This window comes from Crotalus tigris, unplaced genomic scaffold (assembly GCF_016545835.1).
Source record: "Crotalus tigris isolate CLP2741 ecotype Arizona unplaced genomic scaffold, ASM1654583v1 scf7180000017630.2799268, whole genome shotgun sequence".
NCBI classification, from domain to species: Eukaryota; Metazoa; Chordata; class Lepidosauria; order Squamata; family Viperidae; genus Crotalus; species Crotalus tigris.
Genome location: NW_024096524.1, coordinates 261664 through 283183, shown reverse-complemented (window position 1 = coordinate 283183; position 21520 = coordinate 261664). Strand labels below are relative to the sequence as shown.

Below are 21520 nucleotides of genomic sequence, written 5' to 3'. Positions count from 1 at the left end.
AGAAAACTACAAAGTATAGAATTAGAGATGTCCCACAGGACTCATTTCATGAGACTGAAATATTGTCCACACAAAAAAAATACTGCCAGATATACCTCCTAAGCCTTTATCCTGAAGTCGACACAAAACGCTTTGAAAGGGAATGGGAGTTGTGCATTGGTGCATAAGCCAATAAGAAGGGATCTAGGGTTATTTATTTATTTTATGTTATTTTTAAAATTTATAAGCCGCCCCACTCCCGAAGGACTCTGGGCGGCTAACAATAAAAAACACATAAAACATAACAAAACAACAATACAAAAACAATCATCCAGGGGTAAGGTTTTATAAACCCCAGGCTTGCCGGAAAAGCCAGGTCTTAAGTAGCTTACGGAAGACCAACAGGGTGGGAGATTGGAGACTGGACGGAAGTTATTTAAATCATCCGGGTCCAGGGTAGGCTTCTTGAGCAGGGGCCTCAGAACCGCCTCCTTCGGGGATTGTGGAAAAGACCCCTCCCTCAACGAAGCGTTGATCAACACCTGGAGCCAGCTTCGTGTCACCTCCTTGGCAGCCGAGACCAACCAGGAAGGACATGGGTCCAATAAACAAGTGGAGGCGCTCATTGCTCCCACCGCTCTGTCAACATCCTCAGCGGTCACAGACTCAAATTCATCCCATAAAACTGAGCTAAGACCTGCCCCAGTCATCTCAAAAGGCCCTGCCCAATCGGAGTCTAGGTCTGTCCGAATCCGAGCGATTTTGTCTGATAAGAATTGCACAAATTCCTCCGCTCTACCCTGTAAGGGCTCCCCAGTTTCCCGAACATTAAGTAGGGAACGGGTCACCCTAAACAGGGCGGCGGGGCGAGATTCTGCAGACGCAATAAATGCGGAAAAATGCAAACATTTTGCCGCTCGTATCGCCACTAAATAAGTCCTAATATAGGCTCTTAGAAGTGTCCGGTCGGATTTGGAGTTACTAGCCCTCCAGCGTCGCTCTAGACGTCTCTTCTGATGCTTCATCTCCCATAGCTCCTCGGTAAACCAAGGTGCCCTCCGGGATCTACAATTACGGAGAGGTCGCAAAGGCGCGATCCAGTCTAACGCCCCTGATGCCGCCTTATTCCAAGCAGAGACCAAGGACTCAGCTGGTTCGTGGAGGAGGGAATCAGGAAAACCCCCAAGCGCTATTTGGAACCCCTCCAGGTCCATTAAATGCCTGGGGCGGAACCATCTAATCGGTTCCGCCTCCCTGCGGTGGGGGAGTAGGACCGAGAAATCTAACCTCAACAGGAAGTGATCCAAGCATAACAAGGGAGAAGTGACTATACCCCTTAAATCGAAATCACGTCTCCACTGCCCCGAGAGGAATAGCAAGTCAAGCGTGTGTCCTCCCCTATGGGTCGGACCCTGAATTATCTGGGTCAGGTCCATGGTTGTCATGGAAGCCATGAACTCCTGAGCCACACCAGAGGATTCGCCGAGTGACGGCAAATTGAAATCCCCCAGCACCATAAGCCTGGGGAATTCCACCGCCAACCCGGCTACCCCCTCCAGCAGCTCAGGCAGGGCTGTTGTCACATAGCTGGGAGGCAGGTATGTCAACAACAAACCCGACTGAACCCTTGAATCCAACCTCAAGAGAAGGGACTCACACCCAACAACCTCTGGGGCTGGGATCCTGCGAGGTCTCAGGGATTCTCGGACAAGAATCGCCACTCCCCTACCCCTTCCCTGGAGTCGCGGTTGGTGCGTTATCTGAAACCCGTCTGGGCACATCTCTGAGAGAGGAACACCTCCCTCTTGGCCCAGCCAGGTCTCAGTAATACATGCCAGGTCGGCCTCCTCATTCAGTATCAAATCCCGGATGAGGGGGGCTTTATTAATAACCGACCTGGCATTAAGAAGCAGCAACCTGAGACCAGGGTCCTGAACACTCCCCTCTCCAGGTATTGGAGAAGAGTCTAAGGGGTCGGAACAGGTAATCGCTCTAATGCAGTGAGTCCTTGTTCCCCGAAGATGGCCCACCCCTTGGCTCCCGCCATATCTACCTCTCCCTACAATAACCGGGATGTTCCGGCCCACCTCCACCCCCAAAAACTCCCCACCCACCCCGCAGGTCTCCCTCCCACCATCCCCCCCTCCCGGCAGGCCACATCTCACATTCAAATCGAGCCGGGAAGTACATCCGCCCCCCCCCTCCACTTCTGTTTACACACTCAGCAGAGGGGGCACCAGTTCTTGTTCCCAGCTCCATCACTCACACCCATACACACCCCAATACAATAAACTAAAAAAGGTTAAAAAACAATCATACAATCAGCATACACTAGCTAAAAGATTCTGAGAATCAAGGTCAAGAGTCACAAAGGGCCAGCCCCCCCCCCGGCAGCAGCGGCAGCAATGACAACAGGATGGTGCCAGCCAGGCCCTCCGTGGTGCGTGGCGGCCCCACTGGTCTCGCAAGGCCGGACAAACATGGCCACACGATGAAAGGTGTAGCCCACCAGAGGCCACGAGGAGAGAAGGGCCTAGTGTTTCTCCTCCTCCCTCTACAGTCATCCTCTGGCGGCGGCGGTCCTCCCGCAAGGTTCCAGCTGGGTGGTGCCGATGCGGCAATGGCGACTGGCTGGCTCCGTCTCCGGGGGTCTCCTTTCTGCTGGTCTTCCAGCTCCAGGATACGTTGGAATACATATGGGATACGTTGGGCATTACTCACGTAGTGACAGTTCTATTACACCATTCGTTTCCTCGCAATGCTTTTAACCCACGGATTTAACAGTGGTCAATCTCTGGCAGCAGCAGCTTGCACAAGATGATAATGGTCAGTTTCTGGCAATAACAGCTTGCGTGAGATGGTAGTTAATCTTTGGGAACAGCAGTTCACATTAGATGATGGTGGTCAGTCTCTGGCAACAGCAGCTTGCATGAGGTGATGGTGGTCAGCTTTCATGAGATGATGGTGGTCAATCTCTAGCAACAGCAGCTTGCGTGAGATTATGGTGGTCAGTCTCTGGCAGCAGCAGCTCATGTGAGGTAATAGCTATTGGTTTCTGACAGCAGCAGCTTGCAGGAGATAATGGTAGTCAATCTCTAGCAACAGCAGTTCACGTGGGGTGATGGTGCTCAGTCTCTCACAGGCAACTCACGTGGAGTGATGATGGTTAATCTTTCTCTGAAGCTCACAGTGGGAAAAGGGAATACAGGGAACCTTTAAGATTACAAAGCTGTATTTTTGCTTGAGCTCAAGCTTCTGTCTCTGAATTGCAGTAGCTTTCACTCCAGAATAGTAGAAGCCAGGTTGCTGAGAAACAATTTGAAGCTGAGTAGTTAGGGCTTAGGCAGTCCTCCTTGTCCTTTCTGGGTGAGTAGTCTTTGTTGTGTTGCTGCCTTCTAGTATTAATCAGGATCTAATTCTGTTTATGAGCTCTTACTCCTCTATTTTCTACTTCAATTCTTAATTCTAATTAATTCTTAATTCACTGTGCAACAATGTCTACTGAGATATGATAAACATGTTTACTTCTGATATTTATTAAACTACTGCTGCAAAGAATGGTACTGATTACTAACTAAGGATAGTTTTTGTCCCTTCTTCTCCAAATCTTAAGGGAATTCCAGCAGACACTGTAAAAACTATGACCATGGATTAAAACATTTGCATTCCATTAATATCTGCTTCAAAAACCAGATATGCATGTAGGGAGAAAAAGAAGGACTTGTATTCCATCTGTGACTCTTTATTTTCTTACCTTTAGACAAAATTCATTATCTTAAACATAGATAATATTAAGGAATGGTCAGCTTTTCAACTGAATGGTAGCAAAACATCTACTGTTTGATGTCTACAATGATTACATATTATAGTGAATTAGTTATATTCAAAACATTGATTTTACTTTTTTTTCCAACTGTGATGTGCACTTCTCCTCCCTACACTTGCAAACTTAGTAGTCCTCTTCCAATTGTCCATAAATATTATCAATCTGGAGATATAATCATTGCTGCTATTATTTATCAGATTATCTTTCTTATAAATGAGTTCACTTTTCAAAGCCTTCCTTCTTTTGATGTCCTTGATCAGTACCAGTAAGTATGCTACTACTTCTTCTTGTCCTCACACCACACCTCCTCTTCCCCCTCTTTGCTACTAAAAAGCTGTTATGAATCCAAAGGTACTGATTTTTCAGTATTTCATGACTTCTTGACTAGAAAGAGGCAGTTGAGTACCGAGAGGAAGCTAAAGATTTACCCAATGTCCCTTCCTTGAGTAGTCATTCTAACTATCCTTGACTAATGATTGCTAATTTGAAACTTTCTGCCTTTCTTCCCAGGCACCCAATCATGGAACACATTTATTTATTTATTTATTTATTTATTTACGAGACTTATATACCGCTTTAAGTGCAAGCACTCTCTAAGCAGTGTACACCAGTAAGCAATGTATATATATTTACATTGCCCCCAACAATCTGGGTCCTCATTTTACCTACCCCGGAAGGATGGAAGGCTGAGTCAACCTTGAGCCGGTGAGATTTGAACTGCTGACCTGCTGAACACAGTCAGCTAAAGTGGCCTGCAGTACTGCACTCTAACTGCTGCGCCACCTCGGCTCATGCTTTTGGATTTTCCTCCTGGTTGGATGTACTAGCTAGATGCTAAGTCTTGCCTCATCATCATCATTCTAGCCATTGTCTAGCCACTGCAGGATGAAAGCCTCTTCCGCATGTTTCCAATCAACACAGTCTGATCTAGCCTGGCGATTCTTAGCACCCTCTGCCTTCAGGCAGGTCTTCCCGCTGCCGTAGGTAGTTGCCCTAGGGCCTTCAGGGAATGAGGGCCGTTTTTTGAAGTATTGACATGTTGAAGGGATAGACCATAATCTGCAATGCTCGTCCAATATGGGTTAGCAGATGTGATTGATGTTAATCTGGAATATGCATTATGCTCTGTTTGCCTTGGGTGACGCTTCTGGACAATTTTATTTACCCACACAAGCCCTTTGCCTCATCAGGACTTTGATTATAGATGGGGCTTTGATCATAGAAGGGGAAGTCTTGCCTATTCCCCGCTAAGCATTTCCTATAAATAAATCTACAGCAGACATGTCAAACTCGCAACATCACGTGACATTGCATGATGTGTCGGGACTATTTTGCCACTGCTGGCAATGGGGTGGGTGCGGCTTCCACGTGATGCGTCCAGCCCGCAGGCCAACAGTTTGACATCCCTGATCTACAGTATGTTAAGGTTGTAATATCTGGTTCACTAATCATTGTTCAGGTTAGATTCCTCTCTTAGGAATAGTTAATATCTATAGAGAGAATGGTACAGCCTCGAACAATCCTAATATATTGGGAAATATACATTAAGTCCTCTTATAACAAGTCATCAGATTCCTCTTTTAAACAGAATATTCTTCTTCCTCCATTTAACAAACTTAAATATATTTTCCTGAAAAGAATGGTTATGAATGGGTCTTGTTTAGCTATAGACACTCCAGTGACTTGGTTCTTTATTCAATGTCTTTCTATGGCTGTATTTGTTTTTATATGTTGATAAGTGATCAATATTATTGTAGTAATTATTTTCAGAAAGCAAAACAATATGTGTGACATTGTATATGTCCTACTCCCCTGCTTAACGAGCATTCCAAAGGTTTATAATATTTGAAGCATGTATCTTGACATTTTGGGAGTAAATTGTGAAAGTGATTATTATTTTATAAAGTTAAAGCTAATTTAAAAATCTCAGTTTCTATTTAACTATGGGATGACAACTCTTCTATTGCTCCTTTCTGTTGAGACTGAGATTGTATAGAAAATATAATTTGATTATTGATCAAATAATCAATATTGATTATGCAATTAAAAAGTCTAAATTCTTTTCTGTTAATTTAAATAAAATTGATACTGATATGACCATATCTTTCTATATATATAGTACCTATCATCCTTGCCATTTTTATCATATAAAACTATAAAAAATGTCAACTTTTTAATAGCCCTTTTTTTCCTATACCAACTGGACAATACACACATACCATCAATTTCTGTTAAACTGAAAGGATGGGTTTTCCATCCATCTTGACTTTTAGCTGGCATCACATCCACATGTCCATAAAAACACACAGTTGGCTTCTGTGGATCCTCTCCAAATTTTGCCAGAATGACTGGAGGTAATGGAATATTCTGACCATTAGACAGCTGTAGAAATATATTAAAACACAGTTAATGATAATTCAGTGAGTTTATATGGTGACATATACTTTAAAGAATGTTATTTTGTTAGATGTTGATTTAGTTCTAGCTGAAGATTTTTTATATATTTACCAAGGATCAATTATCTATCTATCTATCTGTCTGTCTGTCTGTCTGTCTGTCTGTCTGTCTATCTGTCTGTCTGTCTGTCTGTCTGTCTATCTCTATCTCTCTCACCTATCTATTTCATAAATTTAGTTTTTCTGAAATAAAAATCACCAAACCTCTGCAACAAATATCTCAGTTCACCATGTCAATTTTAGACAATGTTCTTATGAAGTCTGTTTATTGCAAATCCCCTAAGTCAGGGGTCTTCAAACTTGGCCCTTTTATGACTTATGGACTTCAACTCCCAGAATTCCTTAGCCAGGCACACTGCCTTAAGTCTTGCTCACCTGGGCCCTTACATGACCCATCTCCTAGTCTTGAGAGCATCACTGTGTTCAGTAACTATTCAAATCTCCTGTTATCACAATGGCACCTCCACATGACTATTGCCTGCTACTGTTTTGAAGTTGGGGGGATTTTATTGATTCAGGCTACTGTATTATACTATCAATACTGTTTGATAATAGTTCTGAGTTTCAAAGGAGCTTTGCCCACATTATCTGGACATTGAACCTGAAACCTCTCTTTTCTTTATGGAGCAGTCTACACATATACCTTACACTGGATTCTAATTAGAGCCTAAATACCTACTATCTGATCTTGAAGATAGACAGAGACAAAATAAAATTCTCCTGTTTTTCTCCCCCAAAGTGACAAATAATATATTAAGGTATACCATAAGGTCATTAAGGTATTAACAAATGCTGGATGATTAAAATAATAACTCGGGGGGGGGGAAGAAAGCCATTTAATTTAACCCAATCCACTTAATGATTTTCCCTTATCAAAATCACAGAGCATTTAATTAAAACCAACAAGGTCAACAAACCTTCAAACAATTAAACAACAGAGTAAAATAAGATTATTTTCATCAATTATATGATATAATCTGATACATGAATCTGAACATGAATCTATCCTCCATGAAGAAATATTTTAATCTATGTACCACTAAAACTCTTGTGCCTATTTGATTGTTTATAACTTAGTAAAATAGTTTTTTAGGGCAATAGTTTTTGAATCAACCACAAATGGGTTAACTTATAGAATGCATCCAAAGTCCAGGACCCGTGATTCCCATGGGAATAAAATCTGGCAAAGTTGTGTCCGCTTCAGTGCTACTGCACTGCTGTGGTCACATGATTGTCATTTCCAATGCTTCCTGCCAGATTCCTACAAGGACAGTCAATTAGGAAGCAGCAGGAAGTTGGAAATCACTCTCACTGTTTCCTCCCATCCCATGGTCATTCTGTTTTTCAGCTTAAGTAAGGAAATACCTCTGAAACAATGACCCAATGGTCACAGGTTGTCTAGTAGAACATTAAATCTAAACTACTAACATGGCTTGTAATTGGAGTAGAGTAGGGGTGTCAAATTCGCAACATCACGTGAGATGTCGTGACATATCACGACTTCTTTTCCATTGCCGGCAATGGGATAGGTGTGGTTTTGCTATGATGCCTGCAAGCGAGCAGTTTGACACCCCTGGAGTAGAGGAAGAAGGGGAAATATTCAAAATTATATTTACTCTTTTATTAGAGAGAATTTGGAAGGAAAGCAACAAATAACTTCCAAGAAACTATTATCTTTTTGGTGCCCTTTAATTAATTAGAAACCTAGCCTCTTAGCCTAACAATTATACCATCCAAAATTGTAATCAAGTAAAATATACATGTAAAATGTAAAAAAATATGTAAGACTAATAACCATAATAATAAGCATGGATGTGGACTCAAATAACTTTGCTTTACATCATCTCGCATCTTTCTATCTCTGTCTCTTATTTAGGGCTCCTTAATCTGGGGTACTGTCTTTCTCCTACCAGATTTTTTTGCTGCTATCTTGCAATTTGTTTAGATTTTTTTGTAATCCAGATCTGATAACTCTACATTGACCCTATTGCACGAGCAGACATTCCTTCTATTTGTGCGCATTACACTTTTTTTTTATTGAAAAAGTTTTATTAACAAAAAAATTTTTTAACCCCCAAACTTACCCACCCCCACCCCCCTACCTCCCCACTTCCCAGAGTCGAGTACAGGGTTATTAAGTGCACATTACACTTTTGATGGAAGCAAGGACCAGTACCTGTTGAATGCCCATATCATTGAGTGTCACGATAGCTCCTAAGTCTTCAAGACTGGCTGCAGTTATTTTGACCATTTCTATGACTTTTGCTCTCAGACGGGGCTGTTGAGAATCACTCTCTACAGCCACCCATTCCTTAAGTTTCTGAAAGGAAAGCCAGAGATAAAACTCGTATTATCATAGAAGTGTTATACTGTTATCTGTATATTCCTTATGCAAATCAGATCAAGAGAGGAGAATATCTGAACTATGGTTAAAATGTGGATTATGCTTCCATTTTTATTTATATATAGATTCCTGCGGAACCTGCTTCTTCCTACAACCATGTCACATTTGCCTAGCTATATACCTTCTGAATAATTCTAGTTCTCCTAGTGCAGGGGTAGGCAACCTTGGCTCTTTTACAGCTCCTGGACTTCAACTAGCTGGCTCAGGAATTCTGGGAGTTGAAATCCACGAGCCATAAAAGAACCAAGGTTGCCTACCCCTGCTCTAGTGAATCAAACATATTATCTAATTATTGTCTAAAATGAGAATTTCTGCATATATACACTATAATTTGTGCATTATCTATGAAATATCCGTGAAATGTGGTAAGCCTAATGCAATTTTGTCAAATGCTTTGTGTATTTTCTTACACACCGCTTACTTAGAACATACTGGGCACTCTAGCACATCATCATGCTTTGTGCTTTTTAAATATCTTGTTTTGTTGTCTTATCTGAACCTGTTTATAGGACCATTAAGTCTCCCTATTGAGAAGGAGAAGAGTTGAAGGACAGTATTTTGCCTAGGGTTCATATCAAAGGTGTGCCTTCCTGATTCATAGTTTTCATTATATTGTTGTAGCCATTCTGCTGCACCAGCTCTTAGAAATACATTAGGTTTCCACAGGAAAGCTCATTAAAAATGACAGCACTTGGAAGGCTTTACACAGGCAATCCATCTTTGTACATTCTATTTCCTTCTAATTACTTCTAAGGGACTTGTCAGCATGCAATCTCCCTTTTAAAAAAAGAAGAATCAGAGAGGAATAACAGCAACATTATAAGAATGTCCACCCACACAATCTTCTTGTCCTGAAATTTTGTTTGGAGTGGATAATTGCATTCACTCTGCATTGTGAGGTAACTTTTCTCTTGGTTTTGCAGAAATGCCCATCAGCACAATGAATAATACAAGTGCCATTATCTTACTTTGGAGAGCCAAAATAAAAGTAGCAAGTGAGTTCTGTCTCTTTATTCACAATTCTGAAATGCTTTGTTGTCTGCTGGGAGCTCAGGAAGAACTAATATTAATAACAAAAGATATGCTCATGTTCTGATATTTTGGACTGGTTCTTCTATTGTTGGGGAGGCATACAGTTCTGAACCATAACTTAGAAACGGATTGCCTGGGAACCAATAAACTGAGGTCCCAGCCAGACAACAGGGATTAGTTTCTCTGAATAATCATGATAGTCTTTTTCTGAATAGCGGGCAACACTTAATGTTTGTTTCCTCTCTGTGGGCAGACAGTATGAGATCCTTGGAGTAAGAGCAGTTAAGAGTTTTCAGTCCAGGTCTGTTCGTTTTGCATCTAGGAAATGTTTCAATGTGGGAGGATAGTTTTGCTTTTAAGAGGTTTAACTGTCCTTTGCAAAGCTTAAAACGCTCATTTTACTTCTTAACAATCTCCAATGCCTCCCCTCTTCAGATCCATTCACTTTAGTGGGTTGTTGGGACAATAAATGGCTCATAGGCTGCAAATTGTCCATCCATGATCAAAATAATTGAATTGACAATTGTGATATGCCACTCAACCCAACCTCGTCAATAAAGGCACAAATTGCCTCAGTGCCTACAGCATGTTTTCTAATCTGCTTCTAAACTGTTTGCTTGAACAGCTATTTATGCTCATTTGGAATCATTAATAGTATCTTACCTATTGAGGGTTGTTTTTGAAAGGCCTTAAATTTCAAGTCCTCAATACAGGCAGAGATAGTTCTGGCATTGTTATTATTGCTATTACTTTCTTTTCCCACCAGCAATGTTACTTAAAATGCAGAAATTATTTTAAAATATTTAATAAACAAACAAACAAACATTTATTTAAAATATCTTCTCCCATATTTATCTATTGAAGACTTACATTGTGAAAAGAGGCAAGACAAGTGGCCACATTCAATTTTGCTGTGCCCTTTGTGTAGAGAAACTCTTGTAGACCCTATTGATCAATGTTCTTGAGGTCAGGCAATGATCTTTTGATTCTCCAAGGTATTGTAATGTTTGCCACTCTGTTTAATACTGCTCCTGGATTTACTTTGATTTAGTTTATTGTTTTAATCTTTGCTTCTAGTTTTCTCTGAGTTTTATTATGTACTGCTCTTACAATTGCTTAATGTTTTGAGCACTTGTTGGAGTCTCCCTTTTTCTACTCCAGTACCTGTACTGGGCTTGAACAAGAATGGGGTGACTCCCATAAGTCCATTCCCACCTGGGTGACTTTGGACTACTCATTGTCTCTCACCCCATTCATCCTCATGACATTGTTATAGTGAAGGTGCAACTGGAAGAGATTAGCATGCCTATTACCAGTGGAAAAAACCTAGGATATAAATCTAATAAATGTGTATATATACCACCCTGACAGCTCAAGTTATAAAACAAGCAAAAAGTTAAATGAACTAGCAATCAATGAAACACCTTTGGATAAAGTATGAAACCATTGAAGTAGAAATTCATTTATTGATCCAGATACTGGAGAAGATACTGCATCAGGAATTTGATCTCCCAATCAGTATTAATATTCTTTGCACTGTAGTTCAAACTAGCAATCTGTGGCCTTTGACATGCCAATAATCTTTGCTAAAAAAAAGCAAGTTCTCCAAGTTAAGACAGACAGACTTGGATTGCATTTAGTTAGCAAAACTCACAATCACCGCATTTCTACCTGAACAAATTCATCCTGATGTTCATCAATGTAGTTGAAAAGCTCCTCCTCCAGGGATAAGGAACTGGAAAATAAGGAATTGCCCACTCCAAAGGGCAGCATGATAAGAGAGATGTAGAATATCTGCAGGTTACAAAGACATGGTTCAGCATCTTTAAAAAAATATTCAGAGTTATACAAGATGAAATGATTACTTAGTGTTTTATAGCCCATCATTTATAAGTAATAAATACACTGAGAAATTGAAAAAGAAATGCTTGCATAAAATGGGATAAAAAAGTAAATCAAACTGCCAAATAGATTTAATGGTATTTAAACATAATGATATCTTGCAACACTAATGTACCAGATCTGGAATTTCCCTCTTGAATAGCGGTAAACTTTTTGGGCTCAGTATATCAAAAATTCAGAAAATGCCTAATTTGACTTTGCTGTGGTATTGTGCACACACATCCAAACAAAAGGGAAATAATTCTTTATCAGCTCTCCCCCAATCTAGGCTATTCAGTGGCATTCAGTGGCAAGCACTGAGGCTCAGTCGGGTGCAGAGATCCAGGCCTTGATTTTAGTCCTAATGCCACTGCTGCCACTCAAAGAGGCCACCTCATGCTGTTACTCTAAGTCCAGGAGCCTTGAAGAACAGTGCAATTGCCTCATGGCCCAATGCTCCCATGCTGGCTCCTGCAGACTGGTATCAACAGGAGGGGCTTGTTAAAAGTTATGCTCTCCAGCTATTAATTAAAAATCCCTGGAGTAGGTGAGATTGAATCCTCCTTCCCTTTGCTTTTCTGATCAGTCTATATGCTAGAATTCACTACTCGCAGGGGTTCTCAACCTTGGCAACTTTAAGACTTGTGGACTTCAATTCCCAGAATTCCTCAGCCAGCTTTGCTGGCTGAGGAATTCTGGGAGTTGAAGTCCACAAATCTTAAAGTTGCCAAGGTCGAGAACCCCTGCGTGACTACTGGATCCTGTCATGCTAGTCAGACCAGGTTGGATTATTTCAACATTTATTGAGGCATAGATCTAAATAAACAAAAATTGGAAAAAAAAGGTTTTGTATCACAACAGATCCCAACCTAATTACAAGCCCTTGTATACTCTTCCGATACAGTTTTGATCACTGTAAGTATACAAGTTTGGCTGTAAAAGACTGCTTATTACCAAATACAACTAGCCACTATCTGGTTAGCATCAGTGTCAGCATTATTTGTGAGAGTTATCTAGCCTCCTTTAGATGCAGGGAGGAGAATGAGAATAGAAATACAGGAGGAGTTAACAAAGAAATGTACCACATATTGCTGGCAGAAGGCACATTTGGTTACAGTTGAGGATAATTGTACAAGATTTCCATCTTACTGGAGGGAGCATGCAGCCAGACAGGCATAAAGATCAGAGGCCTGAATTGTGATAAAAATTTCTTTATCCAGCAGAAGAAGATGAAATACTTACTTTCTTATACATATTGTATGTGTGTCTCTCTTATAATATTACAAAACTGTACAACTCAGCTTTTGATCCATAAGTCATGAATGCACACTACCCAATTCCAGAGACACTCTTACAGCAGTTAGTTAAGGTTCATTAACTGCTACCTACCGTAAATGTTATCCACCCCATCCCTGAGTTGACAAAAAACAACACTGGCATGACAGATGCCCATTGCTGATTGCTATCCCATCTCTATCACTTTTGTTTGCAATTACTGCCAGTCCTGACTTCTGTCTAAGGTAATGGCATTAGGTATTAAAGCCTAATAAATTTTACACACTCTGAGACTGCCCTTGGATGGTGACAGAAAATGGGGAAATTACTGTTTTAATCCTGCCACAATTAAAACTGATTAAATCCTGTCCCACTCATGGGCTGCAGACAAGGTGAAGGCAACATTATGGGGACAAAAGATGCTATTGGGGCATATTTAGGAGGTAGAGAAGAGCATGTTGGGCCATCAGCAACAATTTAACCCAATTGGCAAGAGAACCAGCTAATGCAAAATAGCTGATGCTTATATTTGTGGTGTTTGCAGGTGGCAGACACATTATCAGTCCAACAACACTGAACAGTCTCTTCTCCTTTTCAGCCCCACTGCTATGAGAAACAGCAAGAAAGGGTGTAGCATCAACAGACCTCATCCTATCTAATGTGACATGGAGCATTGTTCATCATGGCAAACTGGCACACTGCAGCCAAAAATAGTGCTTGAATGCAGGGTTTGGGCTGCCAAAATCACTAAAAAGGAGAGATTGCAAGTTTACCCCTATGTATTCTGCAAGCTTTTTTTTTTTTTTTTGGTCAGTAGGCAACAGGAGCTGCATTTTGAGATTGGCTGGGAGTTGTGGGATTTCATTGTTGCTAATGTCTTCTCAATGGACTTTATGTTCAACCAAGACTCATCTCAGAATCATTCTGGATTTTTTCCCCCTTTGGCTGTTTTTTTTTTAAGACTGAGAATCTTCAGATGGGCAAATGTTATTGAAATCACTAGCAAGCCCCCTTCAGTCCTTTAAAAAATGTTCAACTACCACAAGTTTGTAGTAATTTTTTTTTTACAGCAAAAGGAAGAATATTGTTGCCTTTTAAAAGTTTTAAATGGATTAAGGGCTCAAATGGATTTGATTTAAGACTTTGAAGATAATTCAAAGGATTCTTTCTCCAGAGAAAATCTTGTTTTTACTTTGAAAGTGATAAGATGACTTTGAAGGTTGAACACTAGAGGACACCAGATGGCTAGCCTAAAATAAATGTTTGATGAAAGTCTTTAGCTATTTCACTTTATAGCAGAATCAGAAGGTGTTACTGAAGAGGAACAAGCTCCACTGAATAAAACTAAATTGACTTGCAGAAGGATTTAAAAATTATAGTCTACACAAGAATGAGATGGATAATGGATTTACAAATGAATTTGGATGATTCAGATAACAAATCAGAAGAGCAATGTGGATAATTTTATTGCATTAGGTTTACAAAAAGGGTTGGCTGGGATTGCCACACTGGAATTATAAAAGAATTCTGAGAAAAGAGACAAAGAATAAGAAAGCAAATGTTACAATTTTCTTTGAGGAATTTAAAGATCATTGAGAGAAAGAACACAAAATTGGTTTATTTGCTCAAGACTAAAATAATGGGTTGTTATTTCTGGTGATGTCTAGAGCTTTTATGATTGGAATGAATAATAATGGTTATTTCTGGTAATGTTTGTTTTTTGAGACTTTATTTGAAAAAAGGAAACAGGAAGGATTAAATTGGCTGTAGTCAGTGGTGGGATTCAGCCGGTTCGACCACTTCGGCAGAACCGGTAGCTAATTTTTTGTTGCCCAGGCCCAGAATGGACTACTGGAAGCGGCATCCACACAGAGAACCGGTTGTTCACATATTTGAATCCCACCACTGGCTGTAGTATATACAATTTGCAATATTTGTGCTATTTTTGATCATGTTAATGGACTTTTGCTATTTAATATTGTTGAAGGAAAAGTCTTCATCAGGGTCCAGTCCAAGCTGGGAATAAACAACATGGGGACTGCTTTAGAAAGAAGGTTGTAGTTTATTGAAGAGGAGAGCCAGACAGAAAGATGGCTCTGGAAGAAAAGTGAGAGCACATGTAGTAAGGGGTAGGTTTTTATACCTTCTTGAGCTTTTGTTTGGAGTTGTTCCTGTGTCATGAACTTTGACCTAAGTCTGAATGTGCCTTTCTGATATTCTGATGGTGGTAGGTTAATCCTATTATGTCCTATCTTAGAGTTTGGGTTAGATTTTAAGGATCTTTGTCTTCCTGATCTCTTCAGCTTCTAGCTGGAGGGCTCCAACCTTCCTGAATGGATTATTACATCTGCATTTCTAAAAGCTGGTTTCTGCTGAGTTGTCTTGCTGGGGGGAGAGAGAAGTTTCTGCCTTTTAAAAGAATTTCTCCATTATTCCTTTGGGGAAATATATTCTGCCTTTTTAATATTCCCAAAAATGTTTCTTTTCTCTGGATTGTTCCCACAATATGGAGCTATGAGATTTTAGAGACAGGCTTATAGAGAGTGGGGGAGGCATGGAATAAAGAGGTGCTTGGTTGGATGTTTAAGAGATAGTGATAAGTTGTTCATGTTGATTATACTTGCTGGGGATGAAGGGGAGAAGTTTCTTTTTTTATTTTTTTTTCCTTTTCTGCACTTTTTAATTCTTGTTTTTTTAAAAAAATGTATTTTTATTATGCAGTTGTATTTGTTTTATCTGTTTTATTTGAAGCAGTATATAAGTCTAAGTGCTATTGCTATTTATATGTTTTCATAATGATATGTTTTATATATACAATATAATTATTTAAAAAATATTTATCTGGCAATTATTGGTTGCTAATGTTAATACTATGTTTGTAGGGACTAAGTAAGTTGGCCCTCAGGTGCTTTTTTTAAATGATCAGCCCAGTTCACAGATTCCATTTCTTTAATTATGGCTTATGTTATATTATGTTATGTTGTGTTATTTATCAAACTTCTTAACCACACATCTCCCTTGTAGAGGGGCTCTGGGTGGTATACAATTTAATATAAGATTAAAAGTAAATAATTTAGGATTATTTTTTTAAAATGTAAAACATTATAAAATTACAAAAAATGGAAAGTTCCAAGATGGGAAGATGTGGAGTTGTTAATAAAGCAGACGGGGGGGGGGGGTCTTATGGGACCAACCAGCAGGGGGTCTTATGGGACCAACCAGCCCCATGGCCGCGTGGGCTCGTATCCGATGCAAGGCTACAAAGCCAGGTTTTGACCCCTTTGCAGAAAGCTAAATTAATCCAGTCATTGAAACATTACAGGAATGGATGGCTGCTCCAGCCATAGATTGCCCCCCCCCCCCCAAAAAAAAATCCTCACAGGCCATGGAGCTGCTTCTACACAACCACCCTCAAACCTGGACTTCCCTGGCAGAAACCAGATCCCACTTCCATCAGCTCAGCTAAGATAATGGAAATGGTGGTCCAGTACTCTTGGGGTTTGGGGCCAGGCCAAGAGAGGCTCATTCTGACCCGTTTCTACTGGCTCTCCCCTTGAGGTGGCATCGCCAGGGCGAAATGGAGGGATGGAGAGAAAAAGTGGGGTGGGGCCAATGGGGGGACTTTGGCTGCCAAACTGGAGAGCGAGCGACGGGGCTGAGGTGGGCGACCTTCGAGCCCTTTCCTAGTCTCTTCTTCAGGCTGACATTTCTCAACGGGATGTCCAAGGAAGAAGGCGAAGGAAGCCGCTCAGAGAGATACTCGGAGGGAGGAGCTAAATACTCACAAGGCGCTGGCCGAGGGTCTCCTCAAGAGAGCAATCCTCGGCGGCCACTCCGCCCTCCCTCGATGCCTAAGAGCAGCTGTCAGCCACTTCTGCGGCTCCGGGCTGGCTCGCTGACTCACCCACCTGCGATTGGCTCCTGGTCTCCGGCTGAGCAATTTCAGCTAGACCGTCGGAGACTGACTTTATGAGCCTTCCGCGGCGGTAGGCGGAGGGGAGGAGTAGTCGGTGCAAGGCGCGGCCAGGGAGGAGCGAGGCGGCCTCCGCCGCCTGTTCCAAGAAACTTAAAAGCGAGCGCCTTTGGCGGTCTCAATGCGTTTGTCTAGCGCTTCCCTGAGGCCGATTTCCCAGGGCGCTTCCGTCCCGTCTGCATTGTCCCGGGATCTTTGGACACGCTGGCTGGCAGTCGGGAGAGATTTTGCCCCAACACCTCTGGAGAGCCCGACTGTACCGTTCACTAAATGATGAGAAGAATCCCTGAGAATAAAAAGCCAGCGTTTCCTCATGGCTTTGCCGTTAGACTAGGATTCGGGTGCGATTTGTTTAATTTTGTCTTATTGCAAACCAAGCCGATCGTAGTTTATTCCACAGGGTAATTCGAGGGAAACCATAGCTAAGGATAATGGGTGAACCGAGTTCTCTCTGCTTTGGAAAAATCTGCCCATTTCATAGTGTGAGCTTCCCGGAGTGATTTCCCCCCCCCCCCCTTGCAGGTAAACAAAACTCCAATTCATGGAGTTCACATCTCTCGTTTTATAGTAATTTGTGAAGACTGCATTTAGCAGTCTAACCATCCCACTTGTACAAAATCTCCTATGAAAGTGCCAGCAAACTCTATCCACTTGCTGATATTCTGAAAGCAGAGATATAGCCAGATCAAGGAGTTGCCTAAAAGAACTGGTTGTTCTTGATTGCTACACAACACATACATTACTTGACATTCTGCTAGAGAAAAAGAAATATACTTCAAGAATAGAATGGATATCTGTGATTGTATTCATATCGCTTTGTTTTAACTATTTATGACATGACCAGCATATTAGTGCTGTAAGATTCCAGCAAACCCATTGAGGCCCAGGAATTGTTGCTGCTTCCATTACCTTGGAAGTGGAATTCTCACATTTTGGCTCCATAACCCTGACCTAGCTTCACCCTGGTCTGAAGCTTATATCTGAGGGAAGAAAATGATCTTTTCATGAAGTGCATTAAAATTTACTGGCATAGCAAGTGCAAGCATGTATTCAACCTTGGCTAATCTCAAACTGGGGAGCATGATGGCTCAGTGGTTGAAGATGCTGAACTTGTTAGCTGGAGGATTGACAGTCCAGGTTTGAGACCTGAGCTCTGCGCAATGGGGTGAGCTCCTGTTACTTGTCCCAGCTCCTACCCACGCAGCAGTTTGAAAGCATGCAAATCAAGTAGATTAATAGGTACCACTATGGTGGGAAGATAATAGCATTCCGTGTGCCGTTGGCATATAGCCGTGCTGGCTACATGACTAATGGAAATTGTCTTCGGACAATGCTGGCTCCCTCAGCCAAGAAACAGAGATGAGCACTGTGCTCTAGAGTCCGACAGAACTGACAGGAAACCTATATCTTTAATCTCAAACTAAGCTATGCAGTCAGATCTGGTTGATAGTTGGATGCGAGACCATCAGGAAATGTTCATGGCAGACTATTTTTGCATTGTTGCTCACGCATGCAAGGGTAGTTAGCCAGAATTTAGCTGGATGCAAGAGATTCTTTGCCACCAGTTACTGTACAAAAAATATGATATAGCTTTTAGCATCGTGGTTGCTTACCCAATGATTTGATAAACTGTAAAACAACACCCCTGCAAGACAGGTCCATGGAGAGAAGTAGGATTGCCCTTGCATCCTGAAGTGTAACTGCATTCTAAGGATCAGAACTGATATGACTATTTGATATGGAGAGGGAAAGATATACTTCTCTATTGCTGTATGCTATTGCTATTCCCTTTATCGTAATAAACTTCAGTAAAAGGCTATAAAGCTAATCAAGAAAGTGAGTATTTTGCTGAGTGTGGTAATGACCTGCTCTCCTAGGGATCAATAATTCTCTTTGCCCTCTTTTGGTATCAGCAGTCCTATAGCTCTTGGCACTGTGACTCTGTTGCAAGCTCTATTGTGTTCATTTTATTCATGTCATGCTTTATATCTTGGGTTTTGATATCCCAGGTTAGGGTGAACTTAATACCAGCATTCAAAACAGCATTCTGCTCCCACCAGAACAGGAGCTTCATTTTTAAGAATTAAATAAAAAAGTATTCTGAAAGAAAACTTTTCCCATGAGTACTGGATAATTAGTGATTCTTGTTCATAAGACTCCTCAAAGCTGTGGCATGTTAAGATTCCATGAGTAACATCAACTGCAGTCACATCTTCACAAGCATACCTGAGCAAAATCTCCCAAGCATTGCAAGTTAGCATTTAAGCCATATTTTATTTATTTATTTATTTATTTATTTATTTATTTATTTATTTATTTGACTTATATACCACTTTAAGTGCAAGCACTTTCTAAGCAGTGTACACCAGTAAGCAATGTATATATATATTTACATTGCCCCCAACAATCTTGTAATATGGCTACACGTATATACGTGTATATATGTGTGTATGTGTGTGTGTGTGTGTGTGTAATACTAAGCAAACAGTTGTTTTCATAATGCCTGATTGAACACATCTGAAAAACAGCCATGCCAATAAGTAAAATAATGGTTGTTTCCTCCCTCCCCCCAGCTTATATCTCTCTGAATTGACAAAAGGCAAATCAGGAATAAGCTAAGAAATCTATTAACAAACTATGCTCCATTTACTTATCACACTACCAAAGTTGCCGTGGTTTCCTGCTCTAAAACAAATTATGATCTTTCACTGTCCTAGTACATGTTATGCTAAGTAAAAAGTGCATTGGGAAGCAATGAATTAAATGCTGTAATGCTGTAATGACGTGGGTCAGATATATCCGACTAATGGGTTGCAGAGCATATGGTCTTTGTAATTCCCTAACAATGTCTCAAAATGAGACTAGAAAATGAAATTTCCCAATTAGATGAAGAGAGGAAAAGAATGCTGGAGAACAGGTGCCCTTTCTTGCTGAAAAAGTGGAAAGCTGAATTTGGTTTACCTCAGCATTTAAACATTACAATCTCTACCAAAGGATTCAGGTAGCTTGTCAATTTGTCTTATCTTATAAAGTTGTATAGATGGATTTGCTCCTCTCTTCAGATATAGATAAAACAGAGAAAGACGTGGTAAAGCAGTACTATTTCTAATTAGATCTGTACAAAGGCAAATTGACCCATTGTGATTTAATAAACTACAGTGATAGGAATCATTTATATCATGGTGTCAAACTTGATTGCGTCACGTGACATATCATGATTTTTTTGCCTTTGCGGAGCCGAGGTGGGCACGGCCTGCACATGATATATCTGGTCCGCAGCCTGCCAGTTTGACACCCCTGATCTAACAAACTGGCAAACCGTAACAATAAACTGGCAAATCACATTGGATATCTACACAAGCTATTATAATATATGCCATATTACACGATAACATATTATAATTTAACATGATCCTGTCTGCACTTTGGGCATTGATCATCTGCATTAAGCACATAGAATAAAATTGGTACAAATTTCCAAAATGATAGCTATTCTGAACTAAGTAGACACTTATAGGACAGTTGTATTGGGCTACATTAGCCAAAAATCAGAAGTGAGCTGTAGTTCACAATAACTTTTAATAAAGTCTGTTAGTTTGAAACTGTGCTACTAAACGCCTTCTGATCAAAGCAGCTAGTCCATCTGAAATCATTTGAAGGTGTACATCTCTACATTTTGCAGTATGATTACAATCACTAGACAGATTTAAAATTTGAAGAAGGCTTACCATGACAAAAATTCTGACAGCAAATAAGGTTTCTTCTTTTCCCATCGAACTCAGAACGCACTGTTAGTTCAAGCTCCAAACTACAAAAAGGGGCTTGAACTAACAGTGCATTCTGAGTTTGATGGAATGTTCTCCACCACCCCCCACCCCCCGTCTGTATCTTTGTGTTTTTAATATGATGAACAGCAGGATTAAGGACAAAGGTTCATTATTCCAAATGCTGTGATTCAAGCCTCCAAATAAATAATGACCCTTTGATTGTCCATCTGGCCACCGCTTTGAAATTCCTTAATTGCTTGTTTTATGTAGTTATAATTGTACGTGGATAGAAACCAGGGAAAATAGCAACCTAGCATTCAAAAATGTTTTCGTTGGCCTGTTCATAACTATTATGAAAATTTATGAAATAACTGAGATAGATACTGACCCTTCAGCTGTCCTTGAAGACCGATATAGGAAGATTCCTTACCCCAAGACCCAATGCCCCAGAGACTCTGGACACACAGAAACAACGTAGCATATGCTTCTCTAGTGCCTGTACTGCGGAAACAGTCATACTAGCCTCATCTCACCATTACTCACCATTATTACTGAGCATAAATACTCAGGATGCACAGAATTCTATACCTCCTTGCTACTTTCAGATACCAACCCTGCTCTAACATACTGTAGATTTAATGAGCACCTTGTTCAGTGATGGTGAGCCTGATACGTCAAAGTGACATGCTATGATGTTTTGGGTGACACATCAGCATTTATTCCCAACAATTATTCTCAAAAGCAAGCCCCCATTCTAGCGTGATTTTTGGAGGCTGTATGAGAATGGTGTGTGCTCTTCTTGTACAGAAGTTGTGTGAGACAGTCGTCTTCTTGTACAGCCTCTGGAGCCTCCCAAAAATGAGTTTGTTTTACTCATATTTCATTTATGTAATTATTTGACATTTCTTTATGTAATACATAGCATCA

General features: G+C 40.6%; 1 protein-coding gene across 2 annotated transcripts in view; it reads right to left on the bottom strand.

Moving 5' to 3' along the window:
* Positions 1 to 20635, bottom strand: part of CNDP1 (carnosine dipeptidase 1) — a 36249-nt gene extending 15614 nt beyond the window's left edge. The window contains exons 1-4 of one of the 2 annotated variants that reach the window (XM_039334395.1): positions 20555 to 20635; positions 11369 to 11491; positions 8438 to 8581; positions 6025 to 6187 (exon numbers count right to left, since the gene is read on the bottom strand). In XM_039334395.1, coding sequence (XP_039190329.1) covers positions 6025 to 6187; positions 8438 to 8581; positions 11369 to 11491; positions 20555 to 20599 — 475 coding nt within the window. In that variant the 5' untranslated portion in view covers positions 20600 to 20635. Of the gene's footprint in view, positions 1 to 6024; positions 6188 to 8437; positions 8582 to 11368; positions 11492 to 16638; positions 16817 to 20554 lie in introns of those variants that run through there. The other variant, XM_039334396.1, reaches the window with a different exon arrangement.
* Positions 20636 to 21520: the final 885 nt, after the last annotated feature.